The following is a 22722-nucleotide window of genomic DNA, read 5'->3' as shown; positions in this document are numbered from 1 at the left end:
GGGTGTGCCTATACAGTGGCATTGTACAATGGCTTCTAAACATGGCGCATCCATTTCGAATTGGAACAGTCTGTTTCATAAAAAAACGTTTTGTGCAATGCAATATGACTCACAGTTTCACTGTTCATGGATGGATGGCTGCCATACATGTGCCCTCTTGAGATTGCGCAATCCCTAAAATCAGAACCATGTACTGATTGAGACTAAACACTAGAATGTCATTTTTCGTCACTTACAACAATAAGTAGCCTAATTTCTGTAAAACATGAGTTTATTCGTGTGGGGCGTTTTGGCAGGAAGATCTGATTGAAATTCCCAGCCGGTGTCGGGTCACCTTGTCCTCCAGTCTGGAACATGAGGACCTGAAACTTATCTGCTGCCTTTATCAGATGGTTAAATAGAGAGCTGCCTTGATAGCTTTTAAAGCACATCTGTCCTACCTTCATCTATGCTGTCACAGACGTGGGATTATGAATGTATTTCTTCAATGAAATGGATCTTTTTCCACGTGTAATTTCTCCAAGCTACAATGACTAAAGCTTAGAACGATTGCTTGACGTTAAGCAGAGTGCGATTCCACCCCTCTCGCTTTACTTTTTCAAGTTTTAAGTCAACAAAACCGACCTCCCTACCCTACATTTTGACACAGACACTTTGGGGTCACGTGTGGACTCGTGTGCTCTTCAGGACTCGTACCCGCTCCTTTACATCACAAGTGCAACACTCGATCAGTCGAGCGATATGATCACACTCGAACAAGCTTGATTATATAATGCAAACGTTAAAATGAGTCCTGCACTAGAGTAAAAGTGTTTAGATGAAATAAGATAACATTGTGTGAGGAACAGATGAAAAGTTAGTGTTTATGAACTGATAATCTGCCGTTGTGCAAGTGGTTTGTGTGAAAGGGAATAAAAGTAGTTGTTATTGTTGTTGTAGTCCTATGTAAAGGGATTAATTGGAAAGGAGGCGGCGAGAACTGGCTTGACGATATAAATAATATTTTTAATAAAGAACTAAAACCAAAAGAAACAAACACACACATAGGACGGACAGCTGCCCGTAACTCTCTCTCTGTAGCACCACCATCTGCAGTCAGCCTTTATCCCTCTCTGAGGATTGATTAGCCTAATAAGTGGCCGGGTGTGCAGAATCACGACCCGGCACCGCCCTCTACCCTGTGACATTCCTCCCTCATTCTCTCAGGCCTTACGCCCCGTCTGCCGGCGGGTCATCCCCGCCTTCCTGAATCTGGGAGTGGACAGGGGGAAGGAACCAATAATGAAAAATAAGGGGTACTTCCTGTAACAGTGCAGTACCCCCCCCAACATAAAAAGGAGTAACATTTAAAAGAGAGGGAAAAGGCCAACATGGAGCGGCAGTGAGAGAGAGAAAGAGAAAAAAAAACACTTACTTGCCGGTTCTTACGCCGTAGCTTGGTCCTCGGCCACTCCTATACCCTCTAATGGACGACAGTTGCGCCTCCCCGGGTGGATCAGAGGCAGCCCCTGGCAGACAGAACACCCCCCTGCGTTCTAGGGGAACAGATGCAGTCTCACCCGCCCCTGGCAGCGGTTCTCCCGCTCCAGGTGGTCGGTAGTGTGCCCCTCCCCGCCTGAGGTTGGCGGTCTAAGACCTTTCCACATTTCAGCAGCTGGTAGCGGTCGGCAGCCGTTCCTCCGCTTCCAGGCAGTCGGGCTCCTCCGTCCCCCGGAAGATGGCCACGGCTGCTCCGTTGGGGTGGAGGGTAGCGGCGAGAACTCCACCACGACGTATCCCTCCTCCTTCCCGGGATTCAGCACCAGTGTAAAGGGATTCATGGAAAGGAGGCGGCGAGAACCGGCTTGACAATATAAATAATAGTTTAATTAGCAACTTAAACAAAAAGACACAAACACACACACATAGGACGGACAGCTGCCCGTAACTCTCTCTCTCTCTCTCTCTCGCACCACCATCCGCAGTCGGCCTTTATCCCTCTCGGAGGCTTGATTAGCCTGATTAGGGGCCCGATGTGTAGAATCACGACCCGGCCCCGCCGATGTTAGTCTTTCAACATAAGGTGTAAATGTTAATTGGTCTATAATTATAATAGTTACCTGGACACCCTGAACAGCAAAGCACTCCTGTGCGCAATATAACTGCATATAGCTTTGCTATTTCATTGCAATCCATCCGATTCAAATCTGGATTACATTCGTTTCCTCAAACAGCCTGTTAAAAACGAAACTTTACAAAACAGTTGACTCATCTGCCTCTGTATAAACCCTTTGTCTGACCTCATTATATCTCCTGTGTCACACAGCAGCTTGGGTGGAAGAAATCCGTCTGACAGCTGAAAGTGAGCGTTTGGCATTTTCGACAGGTGGAGCTTCAAATTCCTTTCGAGAGAACACTTCCCGGCCCGCTTTCTATGATTGTCACTCCATTACGTTTCCAGGAGTTCCTCATCTCCGATTCCTCCTCGCCCACCTGACCAAACACAGCCTCTATTGTCAATCCAGGAGAGTATGGTGCAAACAACGCCAATGTCATCATGGGTTCTACTTCCAAGGAATGTCCCGGGTAATTCATGCATGTACCCTGTCACTTTGAATAAAAGCATCTACCGAATGCATAAACGTTGATCTTAATTAATGCATTTGCTGTGCAAATATTCCTCACAAGACCTCATTTGTCATCTCCATGTCCCAACTTTCCCAGATGAACTTCTATTGTGCTCAGTGACTGATGTAAATGCGTAACTGACCGTGCTAATTAAAGCTAATGAAATGGCCGTTTCCTCAGAGCTGCATGTTTGAACCCTGCTGCGATGAGTTCAGCTGAGTGTGCCTCAAATATACCGCAGTGGTGGCAATGTGCATCTGCCCTTGGGTTCTCCTTCACTACCCCATAATAATGGCCATTTGAACCAGCATATAGGGAACACGAAATATGTTTGGTTCATTTAAAGTTTATAGTGCCTGTAAAAATGTCAATTAACTGAAGGATTAATAGGGATTAACCCAAGGACTAAACCACCCAGCAACGGCGATATCAGATAATATTATTCATGATACCTATAGGAGACCAGAGAAATGTGTATCGTCACACTGACTTAAACATTGTGCGAAATTCTGTACATTTTTCCAGATTTTTACTATTTTCGATCATTTCCGCTGTGTTAATTCCAACAGCATTCATTTGGCCAAAGGTGTGTATTTTGGGGGAAATTTTGGCATTTCAAACTCAGTTCCTATAACACATCTATAACACATCTATAACACACCGTGTACATAAAATAGTCACACTCGGGACCTTTAGGACAAAAATGTCCACATTGAAACCCATTAAAACAGCAATATTTGATCTCAGTGTCATTAATGCATAAAATCATGAATTCTATGATATTATGCTACAAAATTGAAAATGTTTCAATTTTGACATTTTCCACCAGATGGCGCCATTTTCCTCATGTTTATCCTGTGGAGCAAATACAAGCTTTCCCCCTATTCTCTGTTTACTGTATTATAGAGACCTGCAGGACAACTGAATACATGAAATAATTATTTTTGTCCTCTAAGCTCAACTGAGCAACTTTTTTAAATTGATGCACACAGATAAAAGCAGATATAAATGAATAAAATGCTTTTAACATGTTTAACAAGAACGAATGTAATAAATTGCTGCATAACTGCGGTGCATGCCAGTGTTCCTCAAAAGAAAAGGGCATATAGTTCTGACAAAGTGTGAGAAATCAATATAAGCCTTTAGAAATACTAAATATTAAATGTTAAGCATTCTGCAATGGCACGTGACTCTGTAGACGTTCTGAAACAGCTTTAATTGCGCTGCATTGGGACATGAATGAAGTTGCCTAAAGGAAGTAAATGAAGACCGACTATCGATTAACCTACAACATTTTCACAATGTACTTCATACTTAGACCGATCGTGCATCTTGCAACCGGAAGTATCAGTTCCGTTCATTTCGCGCATGAGAACGATTGGCAGTCTCGTGCACTTGATTAACTGTGGTTATGTTATCCATTGATAAAGGCATGTCAATTATCTTGCATTCAATTGATCTTATAATGGAACCAAGCGATTCATAATGCACAAAATAATTAGGCTACTGTTATTTCACGATGTTAGAAAGATAACAAGTTAATGATGGGCACGCCGACGGACTTACCGGGGTCACCCTGACCTCATCTCGAGCGCGAAGATATTCCGGTCCGCTGTTGGACAATCCCCCAAATCAAATGCCGTGATCACAGTCCACGTCTCTGCATATATACCACAGTATTACATAGAGGATGAGTAGAATCGCAAATATAAATAGTGCAACAAGGATAGCCTTGGACACTGGCGATATGAGAGACTGCATTTCAGCCGCCAGCAGCGCACGAGCGCAGCTCAACGCGCAACATTACATTGAGGCGCGCAGATGCTCGAACGCCTGTTCCTCAACATCCTTTTACACCTTTACTTTAGTGGTGAAATCTTTGGAATGCCCTGCAAAATATTCCCATGCATTCCCGTCCTTCGTGCTAAAGTCGCATCATGTCGATAATGTCACACAGAGACGCGGTTTGTCTTGGTAATGTTCAGATGAGAGCAGCTGTGCAGTCTGATGAGGAACAGGTTGCTTCAGCTTTTTCAACTTCATCAGATGGAATTGTCCAATGAAGCCCCGTGTGAAGGGGAGACCCTCATTGATAAATAAATAAACCATGAAGTTTAAAGGCTCTGTTACATTTAGCCGATCACTTATCAGCAATTTAAATATTATTTATTTTATATTATTTTATTATGTTATTCTATCCTTATGTATTACTTTTTCTGTTAATATCAGTGTTACGGCAAGTGTACAAATTAGATATAAATATAAATAGAATTCAAAATGACTTAGGTTTAATGTTTACGCATGCGCAGTCTGTTTGGTTCGTCTCGCGCAAACAGTTAGGAAAACGTCGACTATCCTGAACACTTTTTAAACAATATACATGTATTACTATAAGTAAGACATATTTTGTGCTGGCAAGAGTTGCTAATAAAATCGCGTTTACCGGAAGGGGTAACCATAGTAACAGTACGCCGCTCCATCGCGTAATATTTTTAAGATTTAAAGGGTAACTAAACCCTAAACCAACTTTTTTTAGTTAATGATCTATAAGCATGGGGCTTTATTAGTACTGGTCATTGATTCAAGTAATTGTTTTGACATTTGTGTATAAAGTGTTTTAATTCTACAATATATGGTGTAAAAACGTCTGAGTGCTGCCCTCTTCAGGTTGAACGGTGGCTACTGCAGTTGAATTTTCCTATTGGCTGTTGCGGTACTTCGTGACGTAAGCCGTGAGAGCTGACGTAAGCAGGTTCCAGCTCACCACGCCAGATTCATGTACATGTCGTCTTGCGACCATGTGAGGAATAATAATAACATAGAGTCTGACAGCAGCTGTCAATTAATCCGTCACTACGAGTCTCAGGTGCACCCCCCCCCGCTCAGCCCCGCACTCGGTTCGTCCCCTCTATCCCCGCCGGGGTCTGCCCACTTTTCCTGCATTTTCAAATATTTCTAGTGGGTGGAGTCAGACTCTGAGCAGGTATATATATATGGTTTTCATTGTTGGTGGATTTTCAAGCGAGGGATCACCAAACTAGATCGTGCAACCTTAAAGCCCAGGGCCCCCCTGGGCAGTCAAGGGCCCCATTGGCCCGGTCAGTAATCGATCCTTATATCCTTATATATATATATATACAGTACCGGCTATATTATAATATCCTATAGATGCTGCTGGCACACTTGACCTGAGCAGATCGCAACAGTTCGCTGCTCGAGCACGTCAGTAGAGGAACATCGACAAGACATGAAAAGGGCCGTCATTATCACTATATTATATATTTACATTTACAAAATGCATCATGGAAAACGTTACGCTTTAACGTATTTAGGATAGTAAGAGGTTTGTCTAACAATTGTGGCGCCAAAGAGGGGGAACTAACAAACTAACTACTACCCAAGAGTCAGCAGGGAACAACATGCCTGAAGAGAAGAGCACGCCTACTTGAGCTCAAGGGCGTAGCCAGGAAATCACTTTTGGGTGGGCCTCCATATAAATGGATGGGCCAAGTTTTTGCCCACATTTTTTTTAATTTTTTTTTACATTTTCCTTAACAATACAGAAGCTGCACGTCCAAACAGTTCTTTCAGAAATCTTATAAATATATATTTGCAGTCTCTAATATTCTGGATGGGCATGGGCTCACCCCTGCCCACCCTTGGCCACGCCACTGATTGAGCTATTGAGGGCAGTCAGAGTTTTGGGTGGGTAAACACAGGGCAAAGGGCTTTAGAGCTTGTCAATCATGCCTGACTCCTTTATTGAGGTCAAGAACCCTGTTGTGATTTAAAAAGCCATTTCTTTAGAAAAGAAGATTTGATAGATGGATTCTGATTTTAATCTGATATATCTAAAGCGTTGGACGAAATGTAAAAGTCGCATGTTGCTCCATGCATCACGCATCACGCATGCAACATGCTTTAGCTGTTCTTTAATCTTTACAATTATCTCGTCATGATATGTCAGGGATACTGGGCGGGGGAGGGCTCGTGCATCCTCCGTTCGTTCGTTCGAGAGGTTCATGCAACTGGATCCCACGCGCGTCACTCGCACATGTGGGTGGGCATTAGCCGGAGCGCTGGCACACCCATTAAAGTTTGTACAACAAAAGGTTGCGTGAAAGTTGCACACCAACTGTATGCATGCCTGCGAACACGTTGTAGTTCATTCATATCGATGTATAAAACCCGTCTCCATTAAAAGTGATCGCATTTTAAAGCAAGTTGTTCTATTTGAAACCGCATTTAACCACTATGACGTCATACCTGTGGATTTTCGTCTTGGGAAGTTTAATTGTGTCTGGAGTGAGGATGCAAGAAGGTAAGCTTTTTCCAAACCAGGAGTGTTCTGTAAAATAAAATAAAAACGAAAATTATCTAATATATATATATATATATATATATATATATATATATATATATATATATATATATATATATATATGTATATATATGATACAAACACATTACAAAGTCTCTTTGTTTTGTGCTACCACACACACACATTCAGTGTTATCTATGAATTGATACATATAACTATACAGTGCATTTAATTAAAATGTTATAAACTGATAAATGACTTTTTTAGTAGTAAGAGTCTATATTTACTCTAATGAGCACATGCTTGAATTGCACAAAAGATCTATTCAGCAATTCATTGATTACTAATATACTGTATCTACATACTATATAATGCAAATGCAAACATTTAACCATCATTAGTGCTGTCTTAGTCACCCATCGACATCCTCAGAGAAGTGTGAGTCTTACCCACCTATGCCAACACAGTTCAAGGCATGTTCTCTCTGTACATTTTGTTCTTGACCATCAGCATGAGCTGCTCAGTGACTCCATCTATAGATTACCCATGTACAACATTTCTTATTACCATTAATAACCTAATGTTGGATTAGGTGGACCAATTGGGAAGTTTATCCATTGATTAACCTATAATGATTGATGGCTAATGTTACTATTGGGGGGTGGCACATACGTGTCCCTCTCAATGTCTGTGATGCTTATGAGCCTGCTTATAACATATACGTTACATCTTTCTTTTAAAAATATAAAAGACATTTAATGCAGATGTGTGTGCGAGACACGCATTCAACTAAGTGTTGTGAAATAAGCATTGACGTGCAGTCCCAGAAATTCAATCTAGTCCCAGATGTAGACCGCACCCTAGAGAGGGAACACATTTGAGTTATGAAAGGATGCTTTGGATGCACCCTGGGGAGTTTGCATGTCTCTCTCTCTCTGTCCATGTGTGAGTGAGACAGCACGCCACACTGCGACACTACAGCCTTGGATTTTTCTTCTTTCTTTTTTTTTGGAGGGAATGTGCAAAGAGAGGCTCTTTGTTTAGGCTCCTGTGTGTGTGTGTGTGTGTGTGTGTGTGTGCGCAGGTGTGCTGCCAACTTCCTCTCTTTCTCTCAGCTGTGTCTCACTTCTTTTGTGTCTCTTCAATCTGACAACTACTGACAGGATTAAAGAAAAGAGCAGCTCTGGAAACAGAGTTAAAGAAATCCTGTAGGTGTGTTGCAGTCATTAGCATTTATAGTGTACATAAAAGAGGGATTTTCCTTGAAAAGGCGACCCAGCGTTATTTGAAGAGCAGCAAAAACATGACAAACTTGAAGGAAATGTGTTACATAAATAAAGGATCTGCGTCATTTTATGACTTATAAGCATCATTGAAGACTTTCTCTTCATTACTAAGTTGAAAAATAAAACTGTTTATGGGTGTAATTTCATGACTTTTTATGAACACAAACAGATTTAAACTTGCATCTCTCATTTCTGTCAATTCCGTCTCATTAAAAGTGAATTGGAAACGTTTCATCAGGACTTCATCTTTTATTTCTGGTACTTTTCAAATGTCTTTTATGTGCAGATTTGACTGTTTTAGTCTTTCTAAATTAAACTATAAAAATACATCAGAGAAAAAACAACTTATCATGTTTAAAACAATGATCATGTGAACACAGTGAAACAAACCATTTCAATATTTATAGTGTGAAAATTATTTCTATCAATTATAAAAAAAAGGCGTAATTTCCAGCGCACCAAAGATTTTTGCCCCTTTATAAAGTTTTCTCAAAAGTTGTTCACCAAATGAACAAAAGTGTGAGTGAAGAGCATGCTTGAGATGAAATATCAAGAGAAATATCACTCGCGTCATTTCCAATCAAGCTGAAATTTGGCCAAAATGGCGCAAAATGTGAGAAAATGTGATTTAATTGTGTGGAATTAGGATGCATTAAATGTTAGCTATGAAACGAGCATCAGCGAGACAAAAGAGTCGCTCATTTTATTAAAAAAAAACAACAAAAAAATTAAAAATGTAATTTCCATCAGATTCATTTCCATTGTGGAAATGACAATGTGCTGGAAAAAAAATGACAAAAATGACACGAATCTCCTGTAAACGAGACTGTGCTTTCTAGAAGTCCCCGGCGCTGAAAGTGCCCAAAGTTTAAACAAACACCCGTATCTGTCAAACGTCACAGACAACTTAATAAAACTATGAAATAACACAAATGGAAGAATGGAAATGATGTACTAACCAAAAACTGTTAAACACATGATGTCAATTAATTCAAGTATGTTCAAACTTTTGTCTGAAACTCTCAAGCTGAATCTTGTTGTTGTTGTTGTTGTTGTTGTTGCAGAAGATGCCCTGGATGATGCTGAGAATGATGGTAAGTTTGGGGCATGTCATGTGCTGCTGTAGCATTCTGCAATGACCAGGGCGGATTACCGACCGGGCCAACGGGGCTCTTGACTGCCCGGGATGGGGGGGGGGCCCTGGGCTTTATGGTTGCATGATCTATTTGATGATCCCTCCGCTCGAAAATCCTTTTGGGCCCCCCCTTAGCAGATTATTTGCCCCAGGGCCTTAGCGAGTCATCATCCGTCCCTGGTCGTGACCACACCCATATCTGGTTGTCACAACTTCCTGCTGTGCCAAAGCAATAAAATGAGATAATGCAAGATCAAGATTTTACTGCGATCATTTTATGATCTCTCATAACAGCGAGTTTATTCAAGTGAACCTTTTGACGTGGTCAACATAATCACTTGGCACACCCTCAGGTTTAGTGCCCACCATAAATGCTAATTTACCTTTACCTTATCTCCAGAGGCTGCGGCAGATGACCTCGCGCCAGCAGACGAAGAGGAATCGACCATTCCTGATGAAGGTGATGATAAGCTTTAAATGCCCAGTATGCTGATATCTATATAAGTGCTTCTCCAATGGACTCTCAAATGGGCACAAGTCTGTCCTGATCACGGCCAGCAGCGATATTACACATAATGTAACAAATAATAAGATGCAACTCAGCATATAATAGTAAAAATGACAGGTACAGGCAACTTTATACATTATGCATTGTAATGCATTTCTATCTTGCAGTGCATTTAATGATACATCTGATCAGTTTGTTTGCTGGGAGTTGAACCTTGGCGTTGCCAGTGCCGTGCCAGTGCCGTGCCAGTCTCTGAATGAAGGAGAAAACACTTCTCATATCTTTTGTTGTTGATTGTAATCAGGTCCATTTATAACTCTACAATATTGTGACGAGGAGCTAGCCAAATTAGCCACCATTGCCGTCATCCTTGAAAGCCATAAACAAAACTTTGACCCAGGCTACTTTAAATACAGGTTTGGTACAGTGTTGCATCACCACTGTCCAACATAAACTCAGCGTCCTAAAGCAAAACCAGCAGAGAACCAGTGACCTACTAAATATAAATGTCACCCTTTTACTTGGATTCTGCCTCCTTTAGTCGTCTCTCAACCATGTAGTGCTATGAAGATCAATTTCTATATCTGTTCTATACCCAACAAGGAAGTAGGGACATCATTTGCCTCCAGAACACCTTAAATACTGGGATATTAGCGGTGCAATCGCTGGAAAGAATTGCTCTTTCAAGATGTGCTCATGGCATTACTGATTCCCCAGCATTTCTAACGGTTGGCAAACGTTTTGGCTTCCTCCAAAGGCAAAGCGTTTACCAGGTCCTGTGTGGCTGTGCTTTGGTGTTGGGTCCGAATAGTTTCCAAATAACGGCCCTGTTCAAAACGTAATCTTTGTTCTGATCATGAAGTGAACTTTTTGTCCAAACTGGGTCACATTGGCACTGATGTAACTCTGCGGTCTTCTCTTAGCCGTGCGTTTGTGGGATTTAGTAACTAGTTGTCTGAGCCAATTGCTCCTGTGACTAATGGGCCTTTCTGAATATCTGTCGACTGGTGTTGCTTTTGGAAAACGTATTTCAAGGCGTTGAGTGCTCTCAAAAAAAGGATTTTTATACTTAATTGAAATGAAGTAAAGCAAGACTGTTCTATAGCAAGACATAACCTGATTTCATTGTGTCAATCTGTATAACGGAGGTTCACTTGGAAATACACGAATCTTGAGATTTAGCAACAGGCAACTAAAGGTAACCGGTGGCAACAGGGAGATGTCACACATTAAACTGATTGTTCGCTTTGTTCAGCAAATGCTGTGCTAGCTAGCATTGCCACGGTGTACGGTGCTAGCGGTTGTACAAGGGACAACGCCGGTGTGACATTTTATACCGGGTAAAAGGGGGAAACATTATGAATGGAACAGAACAGCCTTAAATAAAGAATAGTTGTCTAATGAAGAGTTTGCGACTCTTGATAAATGCGCCTCAATTACATATTGAAAGCCAGATGTTCTTTACCAACGTCTCAAATTACACAGGCAGCAAATACGCAAACATACACGCACTGACAGAAGACGATTAATCGCAGGAAGTGAATATGATGTGCATGGTGCATTATGGGTAACTGTAAGACGTCTCGGATTCAGAATAACAAGAAATGCTGTTAGACACACAGACACGCGCTTGAAGGAACACACTTTGTTATATTATTAAGAACAGATGACAGATAAGTCGTCTATGCACATGTATGACACACTGTTTATTCGGAGGCGTGCAGTCTCGTGGGACACACGTATGTAAAGGGTTCTCACTCTTTGTTTCAGTCTTCTGAAATGGTTTCGCAAGAACGGTATCGTCTATGAGTGTGTAAATGACCTTTGACATCTCAGATCAAGAGGCGCTTTGAGTTCACTTTATTTACACAGAACAGTTTATTGTGAACGCAACTCTGCAGCTTATTTATTTTTAATATTCACGATCTCTCGGCCGGAGGGTTGATGACATAATTGGATATTGTGATAAATTTATTTTTTTATAAAAATATCTTTCCTAGTTTTGGCATATCGCGCAACACTAGGAGGGAACAAAAGGAATTTATTCCAAGACATTCAAAGTCATTACCCTTCTGACGCAGATAAACCGGGTCCTGGTATGAAAGGTAATAAAACACCAACATTAAACCCGCAACAACCCTCAATAAGTGATGTACTGTATTTGACCAGACAACGAAATACCCGACCGGTCGCCCATGATGGAGAGAATGCACGGATGATATCGGTTCGTTGCCCTTCACAACTGTTGAAAAGCCATCTTTGAAAAAGTTGAACAACATAATTTTAATTGCACTTCATTTTAAATAACCCATAGTACCACTTAGCGTCCAACCAGCGGTAAAACTGGTGTTAGTCGGTTTGAACATTCACTTTCACTAGTTACATTTATACATTTGGCAGACGTGACTTACAGTGCCCTTATTACAGGGACAATCCCCCCGGAGCAACCTGGAGTTAAGTGTCTTACTCAAGGACACAATGGTGGTGGCTGTGGGGATCAAACCAGCAACCTTCTGAGTACCAATGTATTATACAGAGCACTTATTACAGGGACAATCCCCCCGGAGCAACCTGGAGTTAAGTGTCTTACTCAAGGACACAATGGTGGTGGCTGTGGGGATCAAACCAGCAACCTTCTGAGTACCAATGTATTATACAGAGCACTTATTACAGGGACAATCCCCCCGGAGCAACCTGGAGTTAAGTGTCTTACTCAAGGACACAATGGTGGTGGCTGTGGGGATCAACCAGCAACCTTCTGATTACCAATGTATTATACAGTGCACTTATTACAGGGACAATCCCCCCGGAGCAACCTGGAGTTAAGTGTCTTACTCAAGGACACAATGGTGGTGACTGTGGGGATCAAACCAGCAACCTTCTGAGTACCAATGTATTATACAGTGCACTTATTACAGGGACAATCCCCCCGGAGCAACCTGGAGTTAAGTGCCTTACTCAAGGACACAATGGTGGTGACTGTGGGGATCAAACCAGCAACCTTCTGTTTACCAGTTCTGTGCTTTAGCCCACTACGCCACCACCACTCCATCACATTTTCAATCTGTCCCTCTCCCTGTCTGTAGTCCCCACATGCTTCAAAACATCAACCATTGTGCCTGTACCGAAGCAAGCTATAATCACATGCTTAAATGACTGGCGTCCTGTTGCTCTGACCCCCATCATCAGCAAATGCTTCGAGAGGTTAATCAGAGATCACATCTGCTCTGTTCTGCCCCCCTCTTTGGACCCATTGCAGTTTGCCTACCGCAACAACCGCTCCACTGATGATGCCATTGCATCTACAATACACACTGCTCTCTCCCACCTGGAAAAAAGGAACACATATGTGAGAATGCTGTTTGTAGACTACAGCTCAGCATTCAACACCATAGTGCCCTCCAAGCTTGATGAGAAACTCCGGGCTCTGGGCTTAAACAGCTCGCTGTGCAGCTGGATCCTGGATTTCCTGTCAGGCAGACGTCAGGTGGTTAGAATGGGCAGCAACACCTCCTCATCACTGACCCTCAACACTGGAGCCCCGCAGGGCTGTGTTCTCAGCCCACTCCTGTATTCCCTGTACACACATGACTGTGTGGCAACACATAGCTCCAATGCCATCATTAAGTTTGCTGGCGATACGACGGTGGTAGGTCTGATCACTGACAATGATGAAAGAGCCTACAGAGAGGAGGTGCACACTCTGACACGCTGGTGTCAGGAGCACAACCTCTCCCTCAACGTCAGTAAAACCAAGGAGCTTGTTGTGGACTTCAGGAAGAAAGGCGGAGAACACAGCCCCATCACCATCAATGGAGCACCGGTGGAGAGAGTCAGCAGCTTCAAGTTCCTCGGTGTCCACATTACTGAGGAACTCACATGGTCCGTCCACACTGAGGCCGTTGTGAAGAAGGCTCACCAGCGCCTCTTCTTCCTGAGACGGCTGAGGAAGTTTGGAATGAACCACCACATCCTCACGCGGTTCTACACCAGCACTGTAGAGAGCATCCTGACTGGCTGCATCACCGCCTGGTGCGGCAATAGCACCGCAGCACAACTGCAAAGCCCTGCAAAGGGTGGTGCGAACTGCCAGGAACATCATCGGAGGTGAGCTTCCCTCCCTCCAGGACATATACACCAGGCGGTGTGTGAAAAAAGCTCGGAGGATCATCAGAGACTCCAGTCACCCAAGTCATGGGCTGTTCTCACTGCTACCATCAGGCAGGCGGTATCGCAGCATCAGGACCCGCACCAGCCGACTACATGACAGCTTTTTCCCCAAGCAATCAGACTGTTGAACTCTTGATCTATCAGGATCAATAATTAGCACTGCACTTTATTAATCTATAATCTCACACTGGACTGTCAACATATTCTCCTCAATACAACTGCTATATATATATATATACACATATATATTTCATATACTCCCACTTATTGTATTGTATTGTATATTCTGTTCTATATTCTGCATTGTATATAATTATTGTGTTGTGTAAGTATGTGTACATCTGATTTGTAAATTGTTTTGTGTAAGTATGTGTACATTTGATATGTAAATTGTTTTGTGTAAGTATGTTGTTTATTGTAATTGGTATATGTCTCGTCACTGTCATGACTGCTATGTTGCTCGGAACTGCACACAAGAATTTCACCTACTGTTGCACTTGTGTACATGGTAGTGTGACAATAAAGTGATTTGATTTGATTTGATTTGATTTGTTAGTGCATATACTTGCATTAACACTTCGAAATTTGTGTTGCGGTTGCATGCTAATTCTAATTTTAAACACGTGGAACAACTGTCGACCATTGAATCAAGTTCGGTCAGAGACATTTTCTTTGAGTGGATCTTCATAGCTGGAACATACTGCTGACTGCCAATCAAACCAATAATTTAATCCAAAAATGATTAAATATGGTTATTTACTCACCCTTACCGAACCCATATGTCTTCCTTCCATGAAACGTGTAAAGGATGAAAATGTAAGTAGTTATTCACTGATAATCTTCCCCTCCACTGCAGCTTTCAAATCTCATTTGAGCTTGTTGTGTCTTTAGAAATGGCACTTTAGATGCATTACACCAAGTTTGACGTCACTGAAGCCGAATGAGAGCCGATATTATAGTTTTATTTATTTTTTTGGCCTTTTAGAAGCACGGCAATATAAATCACCATCCACTTTCGTTGCTTGGAAAAGAGCATCATAAATCTTCCTAACATTAGAAAAGAAAATACCTGAGGTTGGGTAAACGATGACAGAATCATAATTGCTGGGTGAATAATTCCTTTAAAATCTTTAGATTTTCTGTCCACCCCCTGTAAATGCAGTTGCACTGAAATATTGGTTGAGATGGAAAACATACTGTGACAGTGTACTTCCTATTTTTTGTTCCTGCACCTCAGAAGCAGCGATTATACTGCGTATTGTGTTGCTAAAGTAAAAGCACGCAAAGCTAGTGTCATTCAGTATGTTTCATGTAAAGCTCCTGGAAACGTGATATGTAGGGGCCTCTAACAGGTTTGTTCATGACAAATTCGCTCAGTGGATTTTTGCTGTGATATGGTAGAAACTCAGAACTGTCCTGACATGTAACATATAGATTTTATACCCGCAGCCAACACCGCTGCAGAAGATTTACCGCAACATTCAGACGACACATCTGTCAGCGAGGCCGATGGAGAGGGTGAGTTATGACAAGCGTTCTTTACAGTGATTTATTGTCACCTGCGCATTTGCATTAAGCTGAGCCAAAGGTTGTGTCATGCTCCAGGCAGAAACTAAAATCCATGTGTTAGAAAAGTGCTCAATGTAACTGCAGAACTTTGAGTAAATGGCAACAGGTCTGGTCAGTATCTCAGGAACCAAATAAGCTACACTACTACAAATAGTCTTCACATAATGACAAAATATGACGCCTTATGTTTTGATTACGATATTTTTTGTTTTGTTTTTGTAACAGGCTGTTTTATAATCACAGTATATGCCGATAATAATCAACATGTAAAACACTGAAAGTACAACAAGACCCAGTACTCACAGTACTTCGAGTACTCACAATAAAAAAGTGTAAAATAGTACAGCACTCACAGTACTTTGAGTACTCACAAATAAAAAGTAAAAAATAGTACAGTACTCACAGTACTTTGAGTACTCACAATAAAAAAGTAAAAAATTGTACAGTACTCACAGTACTTTGAGTACTCCGAGTAAAAAAGTGAAAAATAGTACAGTACTCACAGTACTTTGAGTACTCACAATAAAAAAGTAAAACATAGTACAGTACTCACATTACTTTGAGTACTCCGAGTAAAAAAGTGAAAAATAGTACAGTACTCACATTATTTTGAGTACTCACAGTAAAAAGTGAAATATAGTAAAGTACTCACATTACTTCGAGTACTCACAATAAAAAAGTAAAAAATAGTACAGTACTCACATTACTTTGAGTACTCACAGTAAAAAGTGAAATATAGTAAAGTACTCACATTACTTCGAGTACTCACAATAAAAAAGTAAAAAATAGTACAGTACTCACATTATTTTGAGTACTCACAGTAAAAAGTGAAATATAGTAAAGTACTCACATTACTTCGAGTACTCACAATAAAAAAGTAAAACATAGTACAGTACTCACATTACTTTGAGTACTCACAATAAAAAAGTGTAAAATAGTACAGTACTCACAGTACTTTGAGTACTCACAATAAAAAGTAAAAAATAGTACAGTACTCACAGTACTTCGAGTACTCACAATAAAAAAGTAAAAAATTGTACAGTACTCACAGTACTTTGAGTACTCTGAGTAAAAAAGTGAAAAATAGTACAGTACTCACAGTACTTTGAGTACTCACAATAAAAAAGTAAAACATAGTACAGTACTCACATTATTTTGAGTACTCCGAGTAAAAAAGTGAAAAATAGTACAGTACTCACATTATTTTGAGTACTCACAGTAAAAAAGTGAAATATAGTAAAGTACTCACATTACTTCGAGTACTCACAATAAAAAAGTAAAAAATAGTACAGTACTAACATTACTTCGAGTACTCACAATAAAAAAGTAAAACATAGTACAGTACTCACAGTACTTTGAGTACTCACAATAAAAAAGTAAAACATAGTACAGTACTCACATTACTTTGAGTACTCACAATAAAAAAGTGAAAAATAGTACAGTACTCACATTATTTTGAGTACTCACAGTAAAAAAGTGAAATATAGTACAGTACTCACATTACTTTGAGTACTCACAATAAAAAAGTAAAACATAGTACAGTACTCACAGTACTTTGAGTACTCACAATAAAAAAGTAAAACATAGTACAGTACTCACATTACTTTGAGTACTCCGAGTAAAAAAGTGAAAAATAGTACAGTACTCACATTATTTTGAGTACTCACAGTAAAAAAGTGAAATATAGTACAGTACTCACATTATTTTGAGTACTCACAGTAAAAAAGTGAAATATAGTACAGTACTCACATTACTTCGAGTACTCACAATAAAAAAGTAAAAAATTGTACAGTACTCACATTACTTTGAGTACTCACAATAAAAAAGTAAAACATAGTACAGTACTCACAGTACTTTGAGTACTCACAATAAAAAAGTAAAACATAGTACAGTACTCACATTACTTTGAGTACTCCGAGTAAAAAAGTGAAAAATAGTACAGTACTCACATTATTTTGAGTACTCACAGTAAAAAAGTGAAATATAGTAAAGTACTCACATTACTTCGAGTACTCACAATAAAAAAGTAAAAAATAGTACAGTACTCACATTACTTTGAGTACTCACAATAAAAAAGTGAAAAATAGTACAGTACTCACATTATTTTGAGTACTCACAGTAAAAAAGTGAAATATAGTACAGTACTCACATTACTTTGAGTACTCACAATAAAAAAGTAAAACATAGTACAGTACTCACAGTACTTTGAGTACTCACAATAAAAAAGTAAAACATAGTACAGTACTCACATTATTTTGAGTACTCCGAGTAAAAAAGTGAAAAATAGTACAGTACTCACATTACTTTGAGTACTCCGAGTAAAAAAGTGAAAAGTAGTACAGTACTCACATTACTTTGAGTACTCACAATAAAAAAGTAAAACATAGTACAGTACTCACAGTACTTTGAGTACTCACAATAAAAAAGTAAAACATAGTACAGTACTCACATTACTTTGAGTACTCCGAGTAAAAAAGTGAAAAATAGTACAGTACTCACATTATTTTGAGTACTCACAGTAAAAAAGTGAAATATAGTACAGTACTCACAGTACTTTGAGTACTCACAATAAAAAAGTAAAACATAGTACAGTACTCACATTACTTTGAGTACTCCGAGTAAAAAAGTGAAAAATAGTACAGTACTCACATTATTTTGAGTACTCACAGTAAAAAAGTGAAAAATAGTACAGCACTCACAGTACTTTGAGTACTCACAATAAAAAAGTAAAACATAGTACAGTACTCACAGTACTTTGAGTACTCACAATAAAAAAGTGAAAAACAGTACAGTACTCATTACTTTGAATACTCCGAGTAAAAAAGTGAAAAATAGTACAGTACTCACATTACTTTGAGTACTCACAATAAAAAAGTGAAAAATAGTACAGTACTCATTACTTTGAATACTCCGAGTAAAAAAGTGAAAAATAGTACAGTACTCACATTACTTTGAGTACTCCGAGTAAAAAAGTGAAAAATAGTACAGTACTCACATTACTTTGAGTATTTAAAGTAAAAATGTGCAGTATTTACAGTACTTCCAAGCAACACATCACTAATGTTCTTTAGGTATATTTAAGCTTCTTCAGCATTTATAGATCCTGTATATGATTGTTTCTCAGAAGCTGCATCAGATGTGGAGCCCATAGCAGAGAGTCCTGAGGAACCAGCACCAGGTAATCTAAAACATGTCTTTAAACACGGCTCCCACTGTCAAGGAAAATGTTTTAGCATCTTGTAGTGATGTCAGAAGTATCAGTGCTTTGGTATCAAATATTTTAACAATACGTTTTAATATATATAAATGAATGATAACTGTCTTTCCACTGTACCAATAAAACCAAATAACACCATAATCAATAGATCATTGACGTACACACGCGCCGTCTTGTTGCAGCTGCATTCCAGCGCTCATGTATGTGCATGCAAGAAAACTGTGAAAACCATTGGAAACTGTGTCGACATAATTAAGTCGTTCCATCCAGATCCAGTAATTACCAAATATAAAGATATATATAACACTGAAAACAAAGAGTAATACAAACAAATGTGCATGAGGAATTTGCCAATTTTTTGCAAAACTCTTTAATTAAGACACGATGCCCATGAAAACTAGCAACATTTATTTTCTTATAAGCACCTAATCACAGCATGCTACCTTATACATGAACTTAAAGCACCTGACAAATCAATGATATAAACTATTAATTGTACATAAATGTGCATCAAACCACGGAAAGCCGAAAGGGACAGTATAGTGTTTTATTATTTTGAAGTAAATCGTTTTTAAGTAAATAGTGTTAAAAGCACACAATTCAAACATATTGGAAGCTGAGACAAAAGTTAGTGGGACCTTTCAGTTTCAGTAATATTTAATGTAAAGTGTGGTATATTTCGTCAAAGGATGGCCCCGTTTGTATTCACACAGGTCTGGGCTGCCCCGAATATTCCTCTGACAATACTGTATGCTGTCTTTGAACACTGCTCGTCCAATCAGAATTTAGAAATGAAATATTGTGAGCAGTTATTGACTTTTGTGTTGTTTATAGATCCTGAACCTGAAGACACAAACACTGAACCAGGTCAAGACACTTTTTAAATATACATGTATTTGCATTATTGGTGTGACTTCACTTTAATTGCACTTACGCAGACACATCTAGCCTTCACAAAACAAGCAACACATCACTAATGTTCTTTAGGAATATGAAAGCTTTTTCAGCATTTATAGATACTGTATATGATTGAACTGTTTCTCAGAAGCTGCATCAGATGTGGAGCCCATAGCAGAGAGTCCTGAGGAACCAGCACCAGGTAATCTAAAACATGTCTTTAAACACGGCTCCCACTGTCAAGGAAAATCTGGAAATATCAGGAACATTTTAAATTGTCATTCCCAGGCCCTGGACATTTCCAGAGTGCACATGTTTCTAGTTTTTCTCCTGTAACAGGGTTTAAAATGGGCAAGGAGGAGGAGGCCGGAACCGGCTGAACAGTCAAAGTAATATTTCATGAAACAAAAAGACACAAACACACACACACGGCAGCTGCGTGTGGATCTCTCTCTCTTGAACTGCTGCGTCCGGCTCAGCCTTATTCCCCTCTTCGGCTGATTAGCCCGATTGGGGAGGTGTGAAACTCACGACCCGGCCCCGCCCTCCTCCTCATCACACTTCCGCTCTACAAATATCTCATCAGTGTGTAGTGTGATGTTCTTTTTAACTTTACATTGTTTTTAATGGTGCACAAGATGCTGAAAATAAGAGAAAAAACAATATAATTTCTGATTAAAGGAATATTCCGGGTTCAATGCAAGTTAAGATCAATCGACAGTATTTGTGGGATAATATTGATAACCACATAAATTAATTTAGACTCGTTTGACAAATGTGTGTTCCAGTGGGACACTTACAATGCAAGTCAATGGGGTTCAATCTGTAAACATTAAAATACTGTTTAAAACGTATAGACACGAGACATAAACAATATTTGTGTTAACATGATTTTACATGATGAGATTTACACATAAAATCTGTATAAAGTTATAGGCAATTATTCAACTTTGTTGCCATGATGAAGTAACACCACAAATACAACGATTTAAACAACTTTATAGCTCAAATAATACACAAGTTTTATCATAAGAATTATTGTGTGTTTTTATTTAAATAAAAAGCTTCACATTTCTGCCTTTAAACCCTCCAAAGATTGCCCCCATTGACTTCCATTGTAAGTGTCTCTGTTAGGATTCACTGTTGTCTGCCCTGTGTTTTGCCTCTGCCATCTGTTCCCCACGGACTACACTTCCCATAATCCCCTGCTCTGATCACTTCCAGCAGTTCCCCCATGGACTACACTTCCCATAATACCCTGCTCTGATCACTTCCAGCAGTTCCCCCATGGACTACAATTCCCATAATCCCCTGCTCTGATCACTTCCAGCAGTTCCCCACAGACTACACTTCCCATAATCCCCTACTCTGATCACTTCCAGCTGTTCCCCATGGACTACACATCCCATAACTCCCTGCTCCAATCATGTATGGAAACACTTCCCATAATCCCCTACTCTGATCACTTCCAGCTGTTCCCCATGGACTACACTTCCCATAATCCCCTGCTCCGATCACTTCCAGCTGTTCCCCATGGACTACACTTCCCATAATCCCCTGCTCCGATCACTTCCAGCTGTTCCCCATGGACTACACTTCCCATAATCCCCTACTCTGATCACTTCCAGCTGTTCCTCACGGACTACACTTCCCATAATCCCCTGCTCCGATCACTTCCAGCTGTTCCTCATGGACTACACTTCCCATAATCCCCTACTCCGATCACTTCCAGCTGTTCCTCACGGACTACACTTCCCATAATCCCCTGCTCCGATCACTTCCAGCTGTTCTCCGTGTTTCCTTCACCTTGTTGTCTGTGTGTATATATTGCCCTGATGTCTGTTTTACCTTTGTCAGTTGTTTTGTGTTTGACCTCCCGAGTATTTGCTGAGCCCATCATTGATGTTTCCTGTGTTTTGCCCATCATGGATGTTTTCTTTGTTCCTGTGTTTACTCCATTATTTTGTACTTTGTTTATTTTATTAAATACTGTTTTCGCCATGCCTAGATCCAGCTCTAGCGTTTCCCTTCACATGTTACAGTCTCACTGGAACCGAAAGTTTTGCTTTTTTAAAGAAAAGGAGGGACGAGTCTAAATTAATTTGTGTTGTAATCAACACTATGCCCCTGTCCATTGAGCTGAACTTGCATTGAACCCGGAATATTCCTTTAAGACCCTGTTGGCAGCTGAAACCTCATGAAGTTTTTAATCTAATACATTTGAAATTAATTTTTTATATGTGAGTTTTGCACCTTTTCCTCTTTAAAATATATCATAAAGATATCTCATAATATCTCAAGTGTCACAAAACCCAGATAGCAAAGTTTTACTGGTGTTAATCTATAAATATATATATATAAAAGTATTAAAATACATCATTATAAACTGTAATTTTTATAACAGAGTTCTCACAGTTAGAAACAATCAGGAAATATTAATGACATTTTTTAAAACCCAGAAGAAGTAAATAAAACCTTAAAAAGCCATGAAAATATTTAAAGTTTAAAGGATGGTGGTAATATTTCGGCTCTATAAATTCATTGTTAAAAATTCCAAAATGATTGGAAAAGTCCCAAACTGGTTGGGATGTAATAATAATGTGGTTTTCTCATAAATCTGTTGCTTTTCCTTCACGAGTGAGTGGCTGAAATATTGCGCTACAGAAGCGACGTTATAAACGCTGATGCGGTCAGTGTCAGACTGCTCTCGAGTGACAATCATCTTATTCACCGCGAGTGAATCTGCTGATGCGGACACCTCGAGGACTGATGCTATGAATCAGTCGAAGGGAACACATGCTCACGAGAAACAGATTTAACAATGTCAGAATGATGTTGATTACGATGACTCACACGTCACTCATTTCCATCTCATCAGCTGAAGAGGAACCTGCTGAAGAAGAAGAAGCTCCTGCTGACACAGGTAGAAACATGTGCAGTATTTCTGGGATAATTCAGCACTCGGGATAGATCTCAAATTATTTTCCCAAAAATGTATTTAAGGAAACTTTT

General features: G+C 39.8%; 1 protein-coding gene across 10 annotated transcripts in view; it reads left to right on the top strand.

The window, feature by feature from the left end:
- The first annotated feature begins 6697 nt into the window (after positions 1–6697).
- The window catches only part of LOC127658935 (fibrous sheath CABYR-binding protein-like), a 32797-nt gene continuing 16772 nt past the window's right edge, over positions 6698–22722 (top strand). For 3 of the 10 annotated variants that reach the window (XM_052148515.1, XM_052148514.1, XM_052148511.1), the window contains exons 1-8: positions 6702–6928; positions 9279–9308; positions 9750–9809; positions 15477–15545; positions 18721–18774; positions 19648–19680; positions 19859–19912; positions 22589–22633. In XM_052148515.1, coding sequence (XP_052004475.1) covers positions 6862–6928; positions 9279–9308; positions 9750–9809; positions 15477–15545; positions 18721–18774; positions 19648–19680; positions 19859–19912; positions 22589–22633 — 412 coding nt within the window. In that variant the 5' untranslated portion in view covers positions 6702–6861. Of the gene's footprint in view, positions 6929–9278; positions 9309–9749; positions 9810–15476; positions 15546–18720; positions 18775–19647; positions 19681–19858; positions 19913–22588; positions 22634–22722 lie in introns of all 10 variants that reach the window. The other 7 variants (XM_052148512.1, XM_052148513.1, XM_052148519.1 and 4 more) reach the window with 6 other exon arrangements.

This window comes from Xyrauchen texanus, chromosome 18 (genome assembly GCF_025860055.1).
Source record: "Xyrauchen texanus isolate HMW12.3.18 chromosome 18, RBS_HiC_50CHRs, whole genome shotgun sequence".
NCBI classification, from domain to species: domain Eukaryota; kingdom Metazoa; phylum Chordata; class Actinopteri; order Cypriniformes; family Catostomidae; genus Xyrauchen; species Xyrauchen texanus.
This window is presented reverse-complemented; position numbering and strand designations above follow the sequence as displayed.